The sequence below is a fragment of the Oncorhynchus tshawytscha genome, linkage group LG08, assembly GCF_018296145.1.
Source record: "Oncorhynchus tshawytscha isolate Ot180627B linkage group LG08, Otsh_v2.0, whole genome shotgun sequence".
NCBI classification, from domain to species: Eukaryota; Metazoa; Chordata; class Actinopteri; order Salmoniformes; family Salmonidae; genus Oncorhynchus; species Oncorhynchus tshawytscha.
The window spans coordinates 21934464-21950563 of record NC_056436.1 but is presented as its reverse complement, the minus strand read 5'-3'; the positions used below and the strand labels follow the sequence as shown (position 1 = coordinate 21950563).

Sequence of the window (16100 nt, the reverse complement as noted above, 5' to 3'; positions counted from 1 at the left end):
TGGAAGGAGAGTTTACAGTCGAACCAGACACCCAGGTATTTGTAGTTGTCCACGTATTCTAAGTCAGAGCTGTCCAGAGTAGTGATGCTGGACGGGTGAGCAGGTGCGGGCAGCGATCTATTGAAAAGCATGCGTTTAAGAGCAGTTGGAGGCCACGGAAGGAGAGTTGTATGGCATTGAAGCTCGTCTGGAGATTAGTTAACACAGTGTCCAAGGAGGGGCCAGAAGTATACAGAATGGTGTCGTCTGCGTAGAGGTGGATCAGAGAATCACCAGCAGCAAGAGCAACATCATTGATGTATACAGAAAAGAGAGTCGGCCCGAGAATTGAACCCTGTGGCACACCCATAGAGACTGTCAGAGGGCCAGACAACAGGCCCTCCGATTTGACACACTGAACTCTATCAGAGAAGTAGTTGGTAAACCAGACGAGGCAATCATTTGAGAAACCAAGGCTGTCGAGTCTGCCAATAAGAATGTTGTGATTAACAGAGTCTAAAGCCTTGGCCAGGTCGATGAATACGGCTGCACAGTAATGTCTCTTATCGATGGCGGTTATGATGTCGTTTAAGAACCTTGAGCGTGGCTGAGGTGCACCCATGACCAGCTCTGAAACCAGATTGCATAGCGGAGAAGGTATGGTGGGATTCGAAATGGTCAGTGATCTGTTTGTTAACTTGGCTTTCGAAGACCTTAAAAAGACAGGGTAGGATGGATATAGGTATATAACAGTCTGGGTCTAGAGTGTCACCCCCTTTGAAGAGGGGGATGACCGCGGCAGCTTTCCACTCTTTGGGAATCTCAGACGATACGAAAGAGAGGTTGAACAGGCTAGTAATAGGGGTTGCAACAATTTTGGCAGATAATTTTAGAAAGAGAGGGTCCAGATTTTTGCAGCTCTTTCAGAACATCGGCTATCTGGATTTGGGTGAAGGAGAAATGGTGGGGGCTTTGGCGGGTGCCGGGCAGTTGACCGGGGTAGGGGTAGCCATGTGGAAAGCATGGCCAGCCGTAGAGAAATGCTTATTGAAATTCTCAATTATAGTGGATTTATCGGTGGTGACAGTGTTTCCTAGCCTCAGAGCAGTGGGCAGCTGGGAGGAGGTGCTCTTATTCTCCATGGACTTTACAGTGTCCCAGAACTTTTTTGAGTTAGTACTACAGGATGCAAATTTCTGTTTGAAAAAGCTAGCCTTAGCTTTTCTAACTGCCTGTGTATATTTGTTCCTAACTTCCCTGAAAAGTTGCATATCACGGGGGCTATTCGATGCTAATGCAGAACGCCACAGGATGTTTTTGTGCTGGTCAAGGGCAGACAGGTCTGGTGTGAACCAAGGACTATATCTATTCCTAGTTATTGTAATGGTGAGAGGTTAGCATGTTGTGGGGGTATATTTATGCCTCTAACTTTCTCTCTAATCATTATTCATTCAGGTTTATCTGTAATCATGGTTGCATCCACATTAATGTTAAGTGTTAAGAATCCTATTCTATTCTTACAATAAAAGGGACTCCAAAAGGACAGATTATTCACCATTCATTTCTATTGGGCACAAAATAATCTGAAACACATTCAAAACAAACAGCAAATGCATCAAACAAGTTTATACAGTTACAATCTTAACCTAGTAAAGATGTGCTATGAATATTGGACCAAATACATCACTTTTTACTACTTTATTACAGATATGAGTGAATTTGCCGTCTGAAATGTGGCTACTATGTACAAAAGGTGCTATAATTTCTAAACAGTTCACCTGAAAAAAATGGAAGAAAATGCCTTCAAATTAAAGCTGAGAGTCTGCTCTTTAACCTTCATAGTCATTGTATCCTTTCAAATCCAAAGTCCTGGAGTACAGAGCCAGAACAACAAATGTGTCACTGTCCCAATACTTGTCAAGCGGAGCTCACATAAATGCATACATTGGTTAAGCGCCTTAACAGAAATTCATTCATTTGGAATGTTATGTTGTTTTTATGCATCTCTGAGTGATGTTCTATTGAGTATCTGAACTATTGCCGTTCAAGCAGGCAGAAATACCGCCGGTATGAAATGTTATGCATCATTTAAAAGTTCTATATCTTGAAAACTTGATTTCTGACAGGCACAATAATGACTATCAACAGTGGACCAATTAAACAAATACCAAAAGATAGATTTTAAGTGGATTATTCCAGCGGAGTCCAGCTCAGTAGTACCCCAGAGGTCCTGACTTACTTGACTTCTTTGTGGAGCATAGGTCGATCACAATGTTCTCCACCGCCATTCTCTTTCCCAGGGGCCTTCCCTGCCTCTATTAAGGATGTCTTAGTTGGAACAGCCCCATGACGCTCCCATCCCCATGTCTTCCCAGGCTGTGTCCTGGCCACACAGCCTGAGTATTTCCAGGTTAAACGACCCACAGGAGGACCAGCACAGCTGACCTCTCACCTTTCACACTGCACAGATTTTCTGCTGCATTTTTCCCCTCCTTACATTGGTATTTTTACTTTCTTAAGTACCAGATCTTCCCAAAGCAGAAGGACATAGGAAAAGATGCTTTTCAATGGTGAAGGAGGCAGTTGTAAATCACCTAAGGATAGACTGGTTGTTCTCAGGATGATGATGAATTGGAACATGTAAGGCAAACATAGAGATATTCAGAGCTCATAAATCATGGGTGAATAACTTCATACAGTAGGAGACTGTGTAACAATAGTGTTGACTCATATGTCGCTATCAGCCCAGGGTCTCTAATGTTATCAAATACTGTATGTATATGTATGCATGTCACTTTAACCACACAATAAGAACATATATATCTGTTGAGTAATGTTCAAAGTCTATTTTTGTAGATATGTCTTAACCAATTCATGGGTTTAATGTTCTCTTCTCTTGTTGAATTCTTGCTATTTGAAAGATTTGCTTTGTGGCCATGTGGCCTTGCTTGACGTTAGCAGTGACACACTGTATTCAGTGATGCAGGAAATGCATTCTTGTTGCGTAGGATAGTTGCTGTTACATGACTTTTATTCTACTTCTGCTGAAGTTATGAACCCTTGCTGTTTTTCTTTTCATTTGGTCTCATTGGAAATGTTCTCAGCACATCTCTCATATTTACAACATCAATATTAAAATGCTGCCATAATGTGTCAGGATTCTTCTGTAGAGTTAAGGTGTCTTCCTCTGGGATTGTGTTCTCTTGAAGAGAGGGCTTTCCTGTATTTGTTTCTCCAAGATTTGATGCATTCATTTGCATCTGATTTAGATTGCTCATCTGATATGTCTTGTGTGTTCTCATTTTTCACACTTTTGCCACTGTGTAGGAGGTTGAGGCAGATGCAACTACAGCCATTCCTCTATCACGTTGACCATCTCTCTCACCTGTGAAGGAGTCGTCCCAGAAACACCCAGTTGGTTAACTTTGCCTTGGCAGTTGGATTAGATTCCAAATAGAACTACACACTCAAACACAACTAATGCACCAAACTCCAAACACACTTGAAGTAGAACCGTGCATACACACACACACGGCTCAGTGGGACTGGAGTTGAATTGACACTAATTGTCAGCGTCCTGTTTTTGTTGGGCTGAACCAGAGCTCCATAGATAACAGTTCAGTTCTGCATTTTAACATTTATTTTATCAAGTAAGCAACTCATTAATTCCATCATTGAGTAATGCTAAACATTCTCAGGTGTAACCAGTCGCTAGCAAAGAAAAAGCCTTGGTTTGTTTATTAACCTAGCAACAGAAGCCTCCTTGGACGACACTAACTTTACTTTGGCTGAACCTAGAAGGAAAGGGCTTCATTTGGAAAGGTCAAACCTAATATCATTGCTTTCTATTATATCCATGTTAGATAAGAAAAACATAGATAAACAAACTGTGTGACATAAGGACTAGAAGCAAGAGTAGGAGCATAATGTTGGATTTAATTATTTGGCTGGAGAATTCAATATGTCTTCAGTCTTTGCAGGGTTGCCTGAAACCATACCATGTGTTTGTCAAACAGTGTTGACGGTAAGATGTGTGTGTGAAAGGTTGTTTTAGACAGATCTGTGAGTGACGTTGGCTGCGGAGGGAGGAAGTAAGGGAGAGAGAGAGAGAAGGTGGGATATTTAGGGAGGGTGGCCCCTAGCATGGCACACACTGGCACTGATAGTAGATGGAATCTCTGCGTCTAATCAGATAACACTTTGATTACTTTTCAAATTAGTATTGCATGATTTAACAGTTTATGTAGTGTATTAAAATAATCACAAGTGACTATGATTTTGAATACAAATGTCATTAACACCATTAATATTAGTAAGACAGTGTGTGTTGAGTAACTTTAAACAATATCTCTGAATAATTACAGAGGGTTTTTAGAACACAGGTTTCAGTGGTACTCTGCTCTTCGCAAGTGTTTTGCTCACAACTCATAGCTAAGGAAGACAAAAAGTTACCAAGCCAGAATTTCTGGTGTGTAAAACACACAGACCCCTCTGACTTTTATATGGAAGCTGGAGACGAAGTGTTAGTAGAATAGCACAGTTGGCAGTGTGCCACAAAGGCAGTCAACTGTCCCTGAGAGCAGTCTGCCTTCGGATCTGTGTGTGCGTGACTGATTCTCTATTTGGTTATATTAATTTGGTCCTACTAATCAACACAAGATGATTTTACTAACAAAAAAAACAACACAAGATATTTGAGAGGTTGGGAATTGTGGTATTCAAGGTCTATATCACAAAAAAAACTGTTGTATATAGTTCTAATCTAGTGCCTTGTTTATAATAGAATTAAGATCACAAAGCTATAAAATCAACTTGGTTTATGGCGTTGTCTGATATCAGGCTTTAGCTTGTAATATTATAGTAACATAATATATGCAACGTAGCAGACACTTTTATCCAAAGCAACTTAGTCATGCATACATACATTTTATGTATGGGTGGGCCCGGGAATCGAACCCCCTACCCTGGCAGTACAAGCGCCATGCTCTACCGACTGAAGTACAAAAGGATAAAGGTTTTTAATTTATGAAGTTCGTAATAAACGTTCGGGAGCAATTAAATATTAGTAGCTTTTAAATAATAGTAGCTTTTGGCTCGGGTGGTGCTTCCACCTGGTCACAGACCAAGGACCATCTCCAATCGTTGGGGGAGGTGGTGTGGTGGATAGGGAGGAGGAGGGGATGCGAATGACAGCAACGGCATGCTATTTTCACTACTCTGCGTGGGTTGGTGGTGTGTTCACTACTTTGCATAGGTGGTAGTTTGTAAGGTGTAGTTTCACTTTCTCTGTGAGGTGCGGTCCCTGAGCTTTATGATGAGGTCAGAGTGTGTGGGGTGAAAGGTCAGGCCGTCCACCTCCATGCCCAGGGTTCCTGTCTTTCCGCTGCGGACACCATGTTGTACCAGGATGGACAGCATCTCCTCCTCCTATGGCATGGCAAACAGAGACCGATGACACAGGTTTAAATATAGCAGACTGTTTCTCAAACTGGTCCTCTGGACCCCCATCAAGTCCACATATATGTTTAATTGCAACACTACCACACCTGATGTAACTATAAATAATGACTGGGGATCTGGAGGAAACACTGACCTACAGTGCATTCGGAATGTATTCAGACCCCTTGACTTTTCTCACATTGTTACGTTTTTTTTTATATCTCAATCTGGGCTCCCAAGTGGCGCAGTGGTCTAAAGCACTGCATCGCAGTGCTAGAGGCGTCACTACAGACACCCTGGTTCCATGATTGGGAGTCCCATAGGGTGGTGCACAATTGGCCCAGCATTGTCCGGGTTTGGCCGGTGTAGGCCGTCATTATAAATATGAAATTGTTCTTAACTGACTTGCCTAGTTAAATAAAGGTTGAATAAATAAAAAAAAATTGACACACAATACCCCACTGACAAGGCAAAAACAGGTTATAGACATTTTTGCAAATGTATTTAAAATCAACTGCTAAAACATTTACATAAGTATTCAGACCCTTTACTCAGTACTTTGTTGAAGCACCTTTTGGCAGCGATTACAGCCTCGAGTATTCTTTGGTATGACACTACAAGCTTGGTACACCTGTATTTGGGGAGTTTCTCCCATTCTTCTCTGCAGATTCGCTCTAGCTCTGTCAGGTTGGATGGGGAATGTCACTGCACAGCTATTTTCAGGTCTCTCCAGAGATGTTTGATCGGGTTCATGTCCGGTCTCTGGCTGGGCCACTCACGGACATTCAGAGACTTGTCCCGAAGCCATTCCTGCTTTGTCTTGGCTGTGTGCTTAGGGTCATTGTCCTGTTGTTGTAAGGTGAACCTTTGCCCCAGTCTGAGGTCCTGAGAGCAAGATTTCATCAAAGATCTCTCTGTACTTTGCTCCGTTAATCTTTCCCTTGATCCTATTCTCCCAGTCCCTGCCACTGAAAAATTCCCACAGCATGATGCTGCCACCACACGCTTCACCGTAGGAATAGTATTGGCCAGGTGATGAGTGGTGCCTGGTTTCTTCCAGATGTGACGCTTGGCATTCAGGCCAAGGGGTTCAATCTTGGTTTCATCAGACCAGAGAATCTTGTTTCTCATGGTCTGAGAGTCCTTTAGGTGCCATTTGGCAAACTCCAAGCAGGCTGCCATGTGCCTTTTACTGGAGGAGTGGCTTCCGTCTGGTCACTCTACCATAAAGGCCTGATTGGTGGAGTGTTGCAGAGTTGTTTGTCCTTCTGTAAGGTTCTCCCAACTCCACAGTTGAACTCTAGAGCTCTGTAAGAGTAACCATTGAGTTCTTGGTCACCTCCCTGACCAAGGCCCTTCTCCAATTGCTCAGTTTGGCTGGGCGGCTAGCTCTATTAAGAGTCTTGGTGTTTCCAAACTTCTTCCAGAATGATGGAGACCACTGTGTTCTTGTGGACCTTCAAAGCTGCAGAAATGTTTTGGTACCTTTCCCCTGATCTGTGCCACGACACAATCCTGTCTCGGAGCTCTACAGACAATTCCTTTGACCTCATGTCTTGGTTTTTGCTCTGACATGCACTGTCAACTATGGGACCTTATATAGATAGGTGTGTTCCTTTCCACATGTCCAATCAATTGAATTTACCACAGATGGACTCCAATCAACTTGCAGAAACATCTCAAGGATGATCAATGGAAACAGAATGCACCTGAGCTCAATTTAGAGTCTTATAGCAAAGGGTCTGAATACTTACGTAAATAAGTTTAAAAAACATTTTTTTTATACATTTGCAAAACCAATCCACTGCAACCTGCTCATGCACCGTTTAACCATCACTTCGACGCTTCCCAAGTACTGTAATACAGATACTGTACTGTAAAGAATATTATGAGATGGCTTAAATGCTAGTTGTGAGTTAGTTGAGTTAAACATCTGTGTCAAGTGCTGTATAAATCTCACAACACTGGGCATCTGTTCCTAAACCTATTGAAAATAAGCAGTGTTTTAAATTAAAAGGTTGGCTTGCAAAAGTATATGCTTTATCTATGGCTAGGGGCCAGCACAGATTGCCACATTTTGCTATAGATAGGGCATATACTTTTGCAAGCCAACCTTTTAATTTAAAACACTGCTTATTTTCAACAGGTTTAGGGAACAGATGCCCAGCGTTGTGAGATGTATACAGATGTATAGGTTAATGACACATTGGCTTTGCTGGGGTTCTGAAGTGGTCTGGGAGTTCACCACGCATACAAAAATGTCCAGAATGTGGCGGCCCGGCCTTTCTCTAGGGACTCTATCTGCACCTCACTATAATGATCTCACTGTGACAGTGGAGGGCCTCTACGATCTGCATGTAATAAAGCATAGATATACCCAGAGACATATAGACATAGAATTAGTTTGGCCTAGAGCCGGGCCTGGACATTCCTACCTTGACTACATCCCTGGCCCAGTTCAACTGATGTAAAATGCTTTTGATACAGCGGTGGTGTAAACATTTTTGTGCAGACAAACTCAACATTATCATTTGTATCACAACCGTTACGTTGCCCTTACGTTGTTGTCAAATGTATTGTTCTTAAGTTGTACAGTGTGATCTAGGAACTACCGTACCTTGGCTACAGAGGGCAGGCTAGCAGCCCAGGCCTGGTGCTGGTCCTGGGTAGGTGGGTGAGGCTGGCCCAGGCCTTTGTGGAGGTACCGCTGGTGGATGGGACAGAGACTGAGGATGTATAGAGCACAGGCCATGCCGTAGCCTCCCCAGTTAGACACTCCTACAACCCAGAGACAGGTAGAGACGAAGAACAGGATGAGATTCAAAACAGTTTTACAACTTCAATTTTTCTCAGTCTCCCTCATACACCCTCTTAATGATGCTGTCTCATGATCTAATGAGATTTTTTTAATGATAAACACAAATGGTTATACACTGGGCGCAGATGTCAGTTCAACGTCTAGTTTTTCATTTACATTTGGTGATTTCAACGTGAAATCAACAAACAATTTCATGTCATTGGATTATCGTTAAAAGTTGGGTGAAAAAAATACTGAATGCCCTTTACATTGTTGACTTTCTACAAATCCAAGCAGTTTTTCACATTGATTCAACACCACATTTATTTAACCCTTATTTTACCAGGTAAATTGACTGAGAACACGTTCTCATTTATAGCAACAACCTGGGGAATAGTTACAGGGGAGAGGAGAGGGATGAATGAGCCAATTGTAAGCTGGGGATGATTAGGTGGCCATGAAGGTCAGATTAGGAATTTAGCCAGGACACTGGGGTTAACAACCCTATTCTTACAATAAGTACCATGGGATCTTTATTGACCAGAGTCAGGACACCCGTTTAACATCGCATCCTAAAGACGGCACCCTACACAGGGCAATGTCCCCAATCACTGTCATGAGGCATTAGCAATTTTTTTTAGACCCTCCAACACCACTTCCAGCAGCATCTGGTCTCCCATCCAGGGACTGACCAGGACCAACCCTGCTTAGCTTCAGAAGGGTGGTATTCTGCTGGCACCCTTTGTTTTTGCCCAGTGGGTTGTCTCTCGTCTGCGAGTGTAAAGTTCTCAACATAATAAGTTGGGCACTATTTTCAGTTTAAGTGTGTGTAAAGTATTCATTGGAAATCTTACTCACCGAATGCTGTGTGAATACTCTATTGTTGTGTGTGTGTGTTGTCTGAGGTGAGCCGGACACTTTTTCTTCTCCTCTGGTCAGCTGAAGCAAGAAACTACTTCTGCTCTGACCGATGATTCATGGTGAGAGGATGTTGAGGTGAGAGAGTCTGACTGTTTCAGTGTGTGTGTGTGTGTGTGTGTGTGTGTGTGTGTATTCTGAGGTGAACCGGACAGTTTCTCTTCTCCTCTGGTCAGCTGACGCAAGAAACTACTTCTGCTCTGACCTCTGATTCATGGTGAGAGGATGTTGGTGAGAGCGTGTCTGACTGTTTCAGTGAGCATGTCTGTGGTGGTGACACTGTCCTGCAGTAGCACACAGCCTGACTATATGGAATGCAGTTCATAATACACAACCCTTGATCAAACCTGAGACAACCATCCTTCTGCTTGCAGTTATGTCCCTTGGCCTGCAGAAGGCACTGGAGAATGAGCTCCAATCTGCTCATTGTAAATCTAAACGCAGTATCTAATAATATAATCAGGGTAGGAGAGAAACAAATTACATTTAGAAAGTAACATACCCAACCCTTAATATAATATAGTAAATAATCCTGTAAGGATGGTCGCTAAAGGCGATTTGAAACGTAAATAAATAAAGTCTAAATTAAAACATAATTAATTCCCAACCTGCAGTGATGGCAAAGTCAGCAGCCACGTCACAGGCTATCAGGCTCCCATTGGGCATGTGTTCTCTCACTGCCTCCTTCACCTTGCCCATGCCCAGCTCGTTCCCGCCATCTCCTATCCCTATTTACACACACACACACACACACACACGTCTATATTGAGACATGCATATTATTCTACAGATCTGTGTGCATAGCGGGTGGACCTTTCAGTAGCCTACCTGAATACCAAACTCCATAGTATCTGTACCAACCTGTGGTGCTGATGCCAGGGATGGTGCTGGCTGTAATGAATAGATCATCTATAGGGTCCACCAGGTGTTTGATGTTCACTCCTCTCATATTGTAGTAGTTCCCATCAGATGCTCTGCCACTGCGCTCTATTGCCACCAAGTGGTCAAACCTGAGCATAACAGACAAAATACTAAATTGACCCACGTGAATAGGATGGAGTGAAAGGTGTGCATGTTGAAAGCTGAGGTCATCACCTGGGCTTTTTATGGTCTCCGTTATGACACAGGAAGTACAGTGCTGAGTCTGGGCTGTTGCCTTGGTAACTGAGCAGTGGTACGGCTGTCTTTATCACACCTAGAAACACAAACAGGTTAGAGGGCAGCCAAACATATGGAGCTAAACTGACAGAATTCTGTATAGAGTCAGGGCTAGGGCACACGTACACATATGCCAAATCATGTACCTTTCTTTACTGCATCCTCCATAATCCTCTGATTCATCTCCAGGGCACGGTGATCCGTCACTATAGCAACCTCCTTCTGGAGGGCCTGGAGGGTGGCTGCTATGGCGATGGCTCCGGGGGGCCCGTCTGTCTCCTCAGGGGGGTTGTGTTTGTAGTGGGTGGGGAACCCCGTAGTGATGAGCACAGATGAGGAGTGGGAGAGGGACAGGCAAGACCTCAGCAACTCATCCTGGACAAACAATGCACGGATACCTCTCTCCCCTGGGTCCTCGCCAATGATCTTCTCCAGGTCTCGTATGCTCTGGACTACAGCCTTAGACGCCACACTGAAGTGCAAAGGCTGCTGGGAGATTGAGAAAGTCAGAGGGCATTGGTCAGGCTCAGGGGTGGATGTGGATGCAAAGACGGATGAGTCCTGTCGATCAGTGAGGAACATGCAGCCTGGAGAGTGGGTGAATGCCAGTGGGGGCTCTGAGGAGGAAGAAGAATACTTTGTCAATGGGAAACCAACACCATATGTGTCTTGTTAGCCAGTTGTGCAGTAAGAAATATTACAACCAGACAGCCACTCACTGCAACTCTGGACAGCCTCCACACCAGTGACCCCACAGGCCCAGAACGCAGGTACATCTCCTGGGCCAAGGGCCACCGGGTCCCCATACTCCGGCCTGGATACGTCCTGGATCCCCAGCACAGCTGTGATGAGATGTTGCAGACTCAGACAGGATGTAAATTGTTAGAAAAGGCCTTTTGGTTTTCTACAAACAAAGGACTCATCTGCAGTTGTGTACCTGGGTCCCCGATGTGGATGGGTCCTCCATGGGCCAGAGGGGTCAGGTGAGTGATCTGGGCCACAAGGTCCAGCTTCTCCTCAGGTACCGGTCTCATAGTCACCACCATAGGGCACTGGAACTGACCCACTCCTCTACACTGGAGAGATGTCTGCAGAGGGGACAGTGTATTAAAAAACAGGCCTAAATTATGTGCTTTACTCATTGTGTATATTGTATGTCTTGTCTCTTGAACTATGCATATGTTTGTTTCCAAATCAGAAATATGGTAATTACGAGCCTGTGAAAAAGGATGTCCTTCTTGGTGGAAAATCAGTATATTCTGTTCTGTTGGCACAGTGAGTCGCTCCAGATTTCTACCTGGCAGAAACCCTCCTTCCCAGTCTCACCCTGAACATGCTGACATTACAGTTCTGCTCCACATTTCGGACAGGGACCCCGGCCTTCCGCAGTGTCCTCTCAAAGCTGAAGCTACAGCCCAGGTAGAAGCTGACCATGTCCTGGAGCTGACCGCTGTAGGACATCAGGCTGGACACTCTGGATACCAACAGGCCATCCTTAAACACACAGTACTGGGGACAGTCCACTCTGTGGAAAAGTAGATGTATAGAAATGCTTTTGATATTGTACGACTGATTGTTTTTGTTCTATCATTGTAAAGCAACTTTGGGTCCTTGACAGACAGACAGACAGACAGGCAAACAGACAGACAGATGCAGCAAGAGAGCTAGGAATAGACTGGAGAAGCTGTTTGAATGCTATTTACTGTTGATCAAACAGAACTCTCATTGTCTAGTGAATAGGAAGTGGAAACTCAGTGGAAAATACTCTGGCACGGTTCCCTTTCCTGAGAACATGGACTAGAGCCTACATTCACACAACGCAGCCTGTTTTTATTGAAAGTCTCTGCACACACAGACAACAACAATAGCTTTACTGCAGTGTGAAAGGTTGGAAAACAATGGGGGAAGATGAATGGGTAAATGTCTCAGTTATAAAATGTGCAATAAACGCAGGGTCATGTCCTGGAAATAATTACATGAATACAAGACAGAGATTATCCTCAAGCGTTAAATCTACATGGCCACTCAGAGTAGACTTTGCCCGGCCTGAACTGCTATATCCTGAACAGACATCTTCTCTACACATAAAATAACCTCACATGGGTAGTCAAGGGATTGCTTCATGACATAAAAATGACCATCAAAGTCACAACTCTCTAGAGTTAGCATCACATGAATGCCTCCCTAGATTCAGGAATACCCCCCATAATAACATTAAATATAACCAATTCAAGATAGTGCAGTCTCTGTAGGCGTATTGTGTGATGTGTTTGTTGGTATTATGTAGTGTCCATGTTATTTGGTTGCATTTGTATTGTAATGGTTGTCGGATTTTGTGTTAGGGGTGTTTCAGTCAGTACCTGATGTCTGCGTCTGCAGCGAGAGGTGGACAGCCCCACTCCCCAGGCTGACTCCTGTACAGCAGGGGCAGGGGGCTGGGGTTGGCATGGCAGAATGCCTCGAAGTCATCTGCTAGGCTCTTATGGAGGATCACCACATTAGCCTGCTGGTAGCCTGTCAATCAGATGTTGATGATGAAAAGGAATATTGAGTCAGATTGTACACTGAATTGTAATGCATTGTTTGATTCAGATGTGTGCCTCTCTAAAGACTGGGGAAGAGAAAGTGAGGAAGTTAAATATTTGAGCTTGTTCACTGCATGGGGTTGCATTCAATAATTAACCATTACATCAAAGATTTTAACTGACAGTAGTCACACAAAATGTACTGCACTGTAGGTCTATAGAACAATATGTTACTTTCTTATCCTTTGTTGCCATCCTGAATGCCCTAAATGTAAATGTCACTCTGACGATACAGCTGGTTAATTTTTCAAGCAGTATTGTTGTGATATTTAAGCAATAAGGCACAAGGGTGTGTGGTATGGCCAATTTACCACGGCTAAGGGCTGTTCTTAAATGTGACGCAAGGCAGAGTGCCTGGATACAGCCCTTAGCCGTGGTATATTAGCCATATACCACAAACTCCCGATATGCCTAATTTCTATTATAAACTGGTTACCAAAGTACTTAGAGAAGTAAAAATAAATGTTTTGTCATACCCGTGGTATACTGTCTGATATACCATGGCTGTCAGCCAATCTGCATTCAGGGCTCGAACCACCCAGTGGAACCACATATGCTATATGTCATACCTACCTGCAGCAAGTCCAGAAGTGTTCTCTATGCCATGGTTTTTCTTACGGATCAGAGCCCTTAGCGCACTAGAGCTCATAACAGACTGACACTTAGACATCTCTACTGACCTGGCTCAGCTACTGTTGCCTCTCACCTCACTGCTGTCTACTAGAGGGTGCGCTATATTGGTTATTTTGTCAATGGGTGTCAGATGTAGGCTAATCTCATTGACCAAACGCCTCCTCCAAATGCTTAGCCTTTGAATGGACGAGGTTTGATATCAGGCTACTGTAGTGACACTGGCCAGACAGATTTATATACTGAGTCAATGTGAGACTTCAAGTCTGGCAAGTGAGAGATACTACTGTAGCTGGAATTAGGTAATGGGTTACATATTCACATACAGCTAGGTGATGGAATCAACTTCCTAAACTAATGATTGACCTGGGTCCTCAAAATAGAAAACTGACATTTGCTGAAAAGATACATGTCTATTGTCTGTTTTTCTATTGATTGGATTAGATCGATTCTGGTGATCAACATATTAAACTCGATGAAAGTGGAAGTGGTGTTACTTGGACGTCTTACCTGAGCACGGTCTAGTGGTGGTGGCCTTTACACACACTAGTCTTTGCACTGGATACCGTTGAATTGAGTTGGTGAGTGACCTTATACCTTGCCACGCCTGAAACATGCTCAAACCTGAAATGAGAGGTAGGCAAAAAGCACACAGGCCTATTCAAAATGCATCTAAAATACTTTATTTGGGGGTAATCAATCATTTCAAAACTGTGACATCTGAGTGGCTAGCTAATGCTATTCAAATTTGGCTAAAAAGTGTTGTAATAATTATACAAAGAGGTTTGAGTTTATTATGTAAGTGTAAAGTGGGAGGCATGCGTCCTCTTTAACATGATACATGTATAACCTATGCATACCATACAATTTATGTTTACGAATAATGGTAGCACATGATAAGAAAACATATATACGCTTCTTGTCGATTTTTCACTGTGCATGGTGAAAGGAAGTGGAAAGCGCAAAGCAAACTATTTCTGATATAAACCGCTCTGAATGCATGGTATGAATGTTTTTAGTAGTAGCTAATGAATATTCCCATAAGCGAATTTGGAAGAAAAATAATAATACTCTTACAAATGGCAATACTTCCGCTCAGTCCGTGCACTTGGTTTCCACTAGATAGCACAGCCACAAAGTCAAAATCGTAAATATTCCTAAAAAACAAAAAATATGTTTTGGTATTAATTTAAGGTTATGGTAAGGCATAATGTTAGCAGTGTCGTTAGGTTTAAAATCACATTTTAAGAAGAGAAAGTGTAGAAATAGGCGGGGTATATGGCTGTGACGACTACTGACCTTGGGTGTTTTCATGTTTGGGTTTTCTTCTCGCGAGAATCTAGGCAATACTGGATCCGAAATCTCACGGTGTACCCAATTCCATAACAAAACTGAAGAGTGAGTAATTGATCTGTAATTTTCATTGAAAGCAAGTTTAAGAAGCGGTAGATCAGTTCAATGTGCGTCTTTTATATGCTTCCCTTCTTAAGTTTTGTTATTTAGTCTTTTACTTTTGTGCACCAGCTTCAAATGGCTAAAAATACTTTATTTTTCGTTATGTAAAATATATTTAGATATTACAATGACTCTACTTGCTTGTTTTGCCACATAAACTGAAATTAGGCGAACTATTAACATTTTAGCAACCAGGAAATGGCAGAGCGATTAATGCATAGTGCATTTTTAACTTATTCCATCCATCATCCCTAAGATATATTAAACAAAAATATAAATGCAACGATTTTACTGAGTTACAGTTCATGTAAGGAAACCAGTCAATTGAAATAAATTCATTAGGCCCTAATCTATGGATTTCACATGACTGGGAAGGTGCGCAGCAATGGATGGGCCTGGACGGGCATAGGCCCACCCAGTTGGGAGCCAGGCCCAGCCAATCAGAATGAGCTTTTCCCCACAAAAGTACTTTATTACAGACAGAAATACTCCTCGGTTTCATCAGCTGTCCAGGTGCCTGGTCTCAGACGAAGCCAGAGGTCCTGGGCTGGTGTGGTTGGATGTACAGCCTAATTTTCGGAAACGACGTTGGAGGTCGGGTTATGGTAGAGAATGAACATTCAAATCTCTGGCAGCAGCTCTGGTGGACATGCATGGTATGAATGTTTTTAGTAGTAGCTAATGAATATTCCCATAAGAGAATTTGGAAGAAAAATAATAATACTCTTGCAAATGGCAATACTTCCGCTCAGTCCGTGCACTTGGTTTCCACTAGATAGCACAGCCACAAAGTCAAAATCGTAAAGATTCCTAAAAAAACAAAAAATATTTTTTGGTATTAATTTAAGGTTATGGTAAGGCATAAGGTTAGCAGTGTCGTTAGGTTTAAAATCACATTTTAAGAAGAGAAAGTGTAGAAATAGGCGGGGTATATGCTCTGGTGGACATTCCCTGCAGTCAGCATGCCAATTGCATGCTCACTCAACTTGAGACATCTGTGTCAGGGTGCACCTGTGTAATGATCATGCTATTTAATCAGCTTCTTGATATGCCACACCTATCAGGTGGGTGGATTATCTTGGCAAAGGAGAAGTGCTCACTAACAGGGATGGAAAAACATGTGTGCACAGAATTTGAGA

The 16100-nt window shown here is 42.9% G+C and overlaps 1 protein-coding gene across 5 annotated transcripts; it reads right to left on the bottom strand.

The window, feature by feature from the left end:
* Positions 1–3895: 3895 nt before the first annotated feature.
* On the bottom strand, positions 3896–14824 carry dglucy (D-glutamate cyclase). Of its 5 annotated transcripts, XM_024430297.2 has the most exons (13): positions 14806–14824; positions 14584–14663; positions 14017–14130; positions 12652–12805; positions 11618–11816; positions 11229–11379; positions 11011–11133; positions 10438–10908; positions 10229–10328; positions 9995–10143; positions 9742–9861; positions 8036–8196; positions 3896–5406 (listed from the first exon to the last, which is right to left on the bottom strand). In XM_024430297.2, exons 3-13 carry the CDS (start codon positions 14120–14122, stop codon positions 5257–5259), a joined length of 1884 nt encoding a protein of 627 aa, XP_024286065.1. In that variant the 5' UTR covers positions 14123–14130; positions 14584–14663; positions 14806–14824; the 3' UTR covers positions 3896–5256. The 5 variants fall into 5 exon arrangements, with proteins under 5 accessions (XP_024286065.1, XP_024286064.1, XP_024286066.1 ...); XM_024430296.2 differs by lacking the exon at positions 14806–14824 and having other exon boundaries at positions 14584–14772; XM_024430299.2 differs by lacking the exons at positions 3896–5406; positions 14806–14824 and adding an exon at positions 9481–9580 and having other exon boundaries at positions 8054–8196; positions 14584–14774.
* Between the last annotated feature and the right edge of the window lie 1276 nt (positions 14825–16100).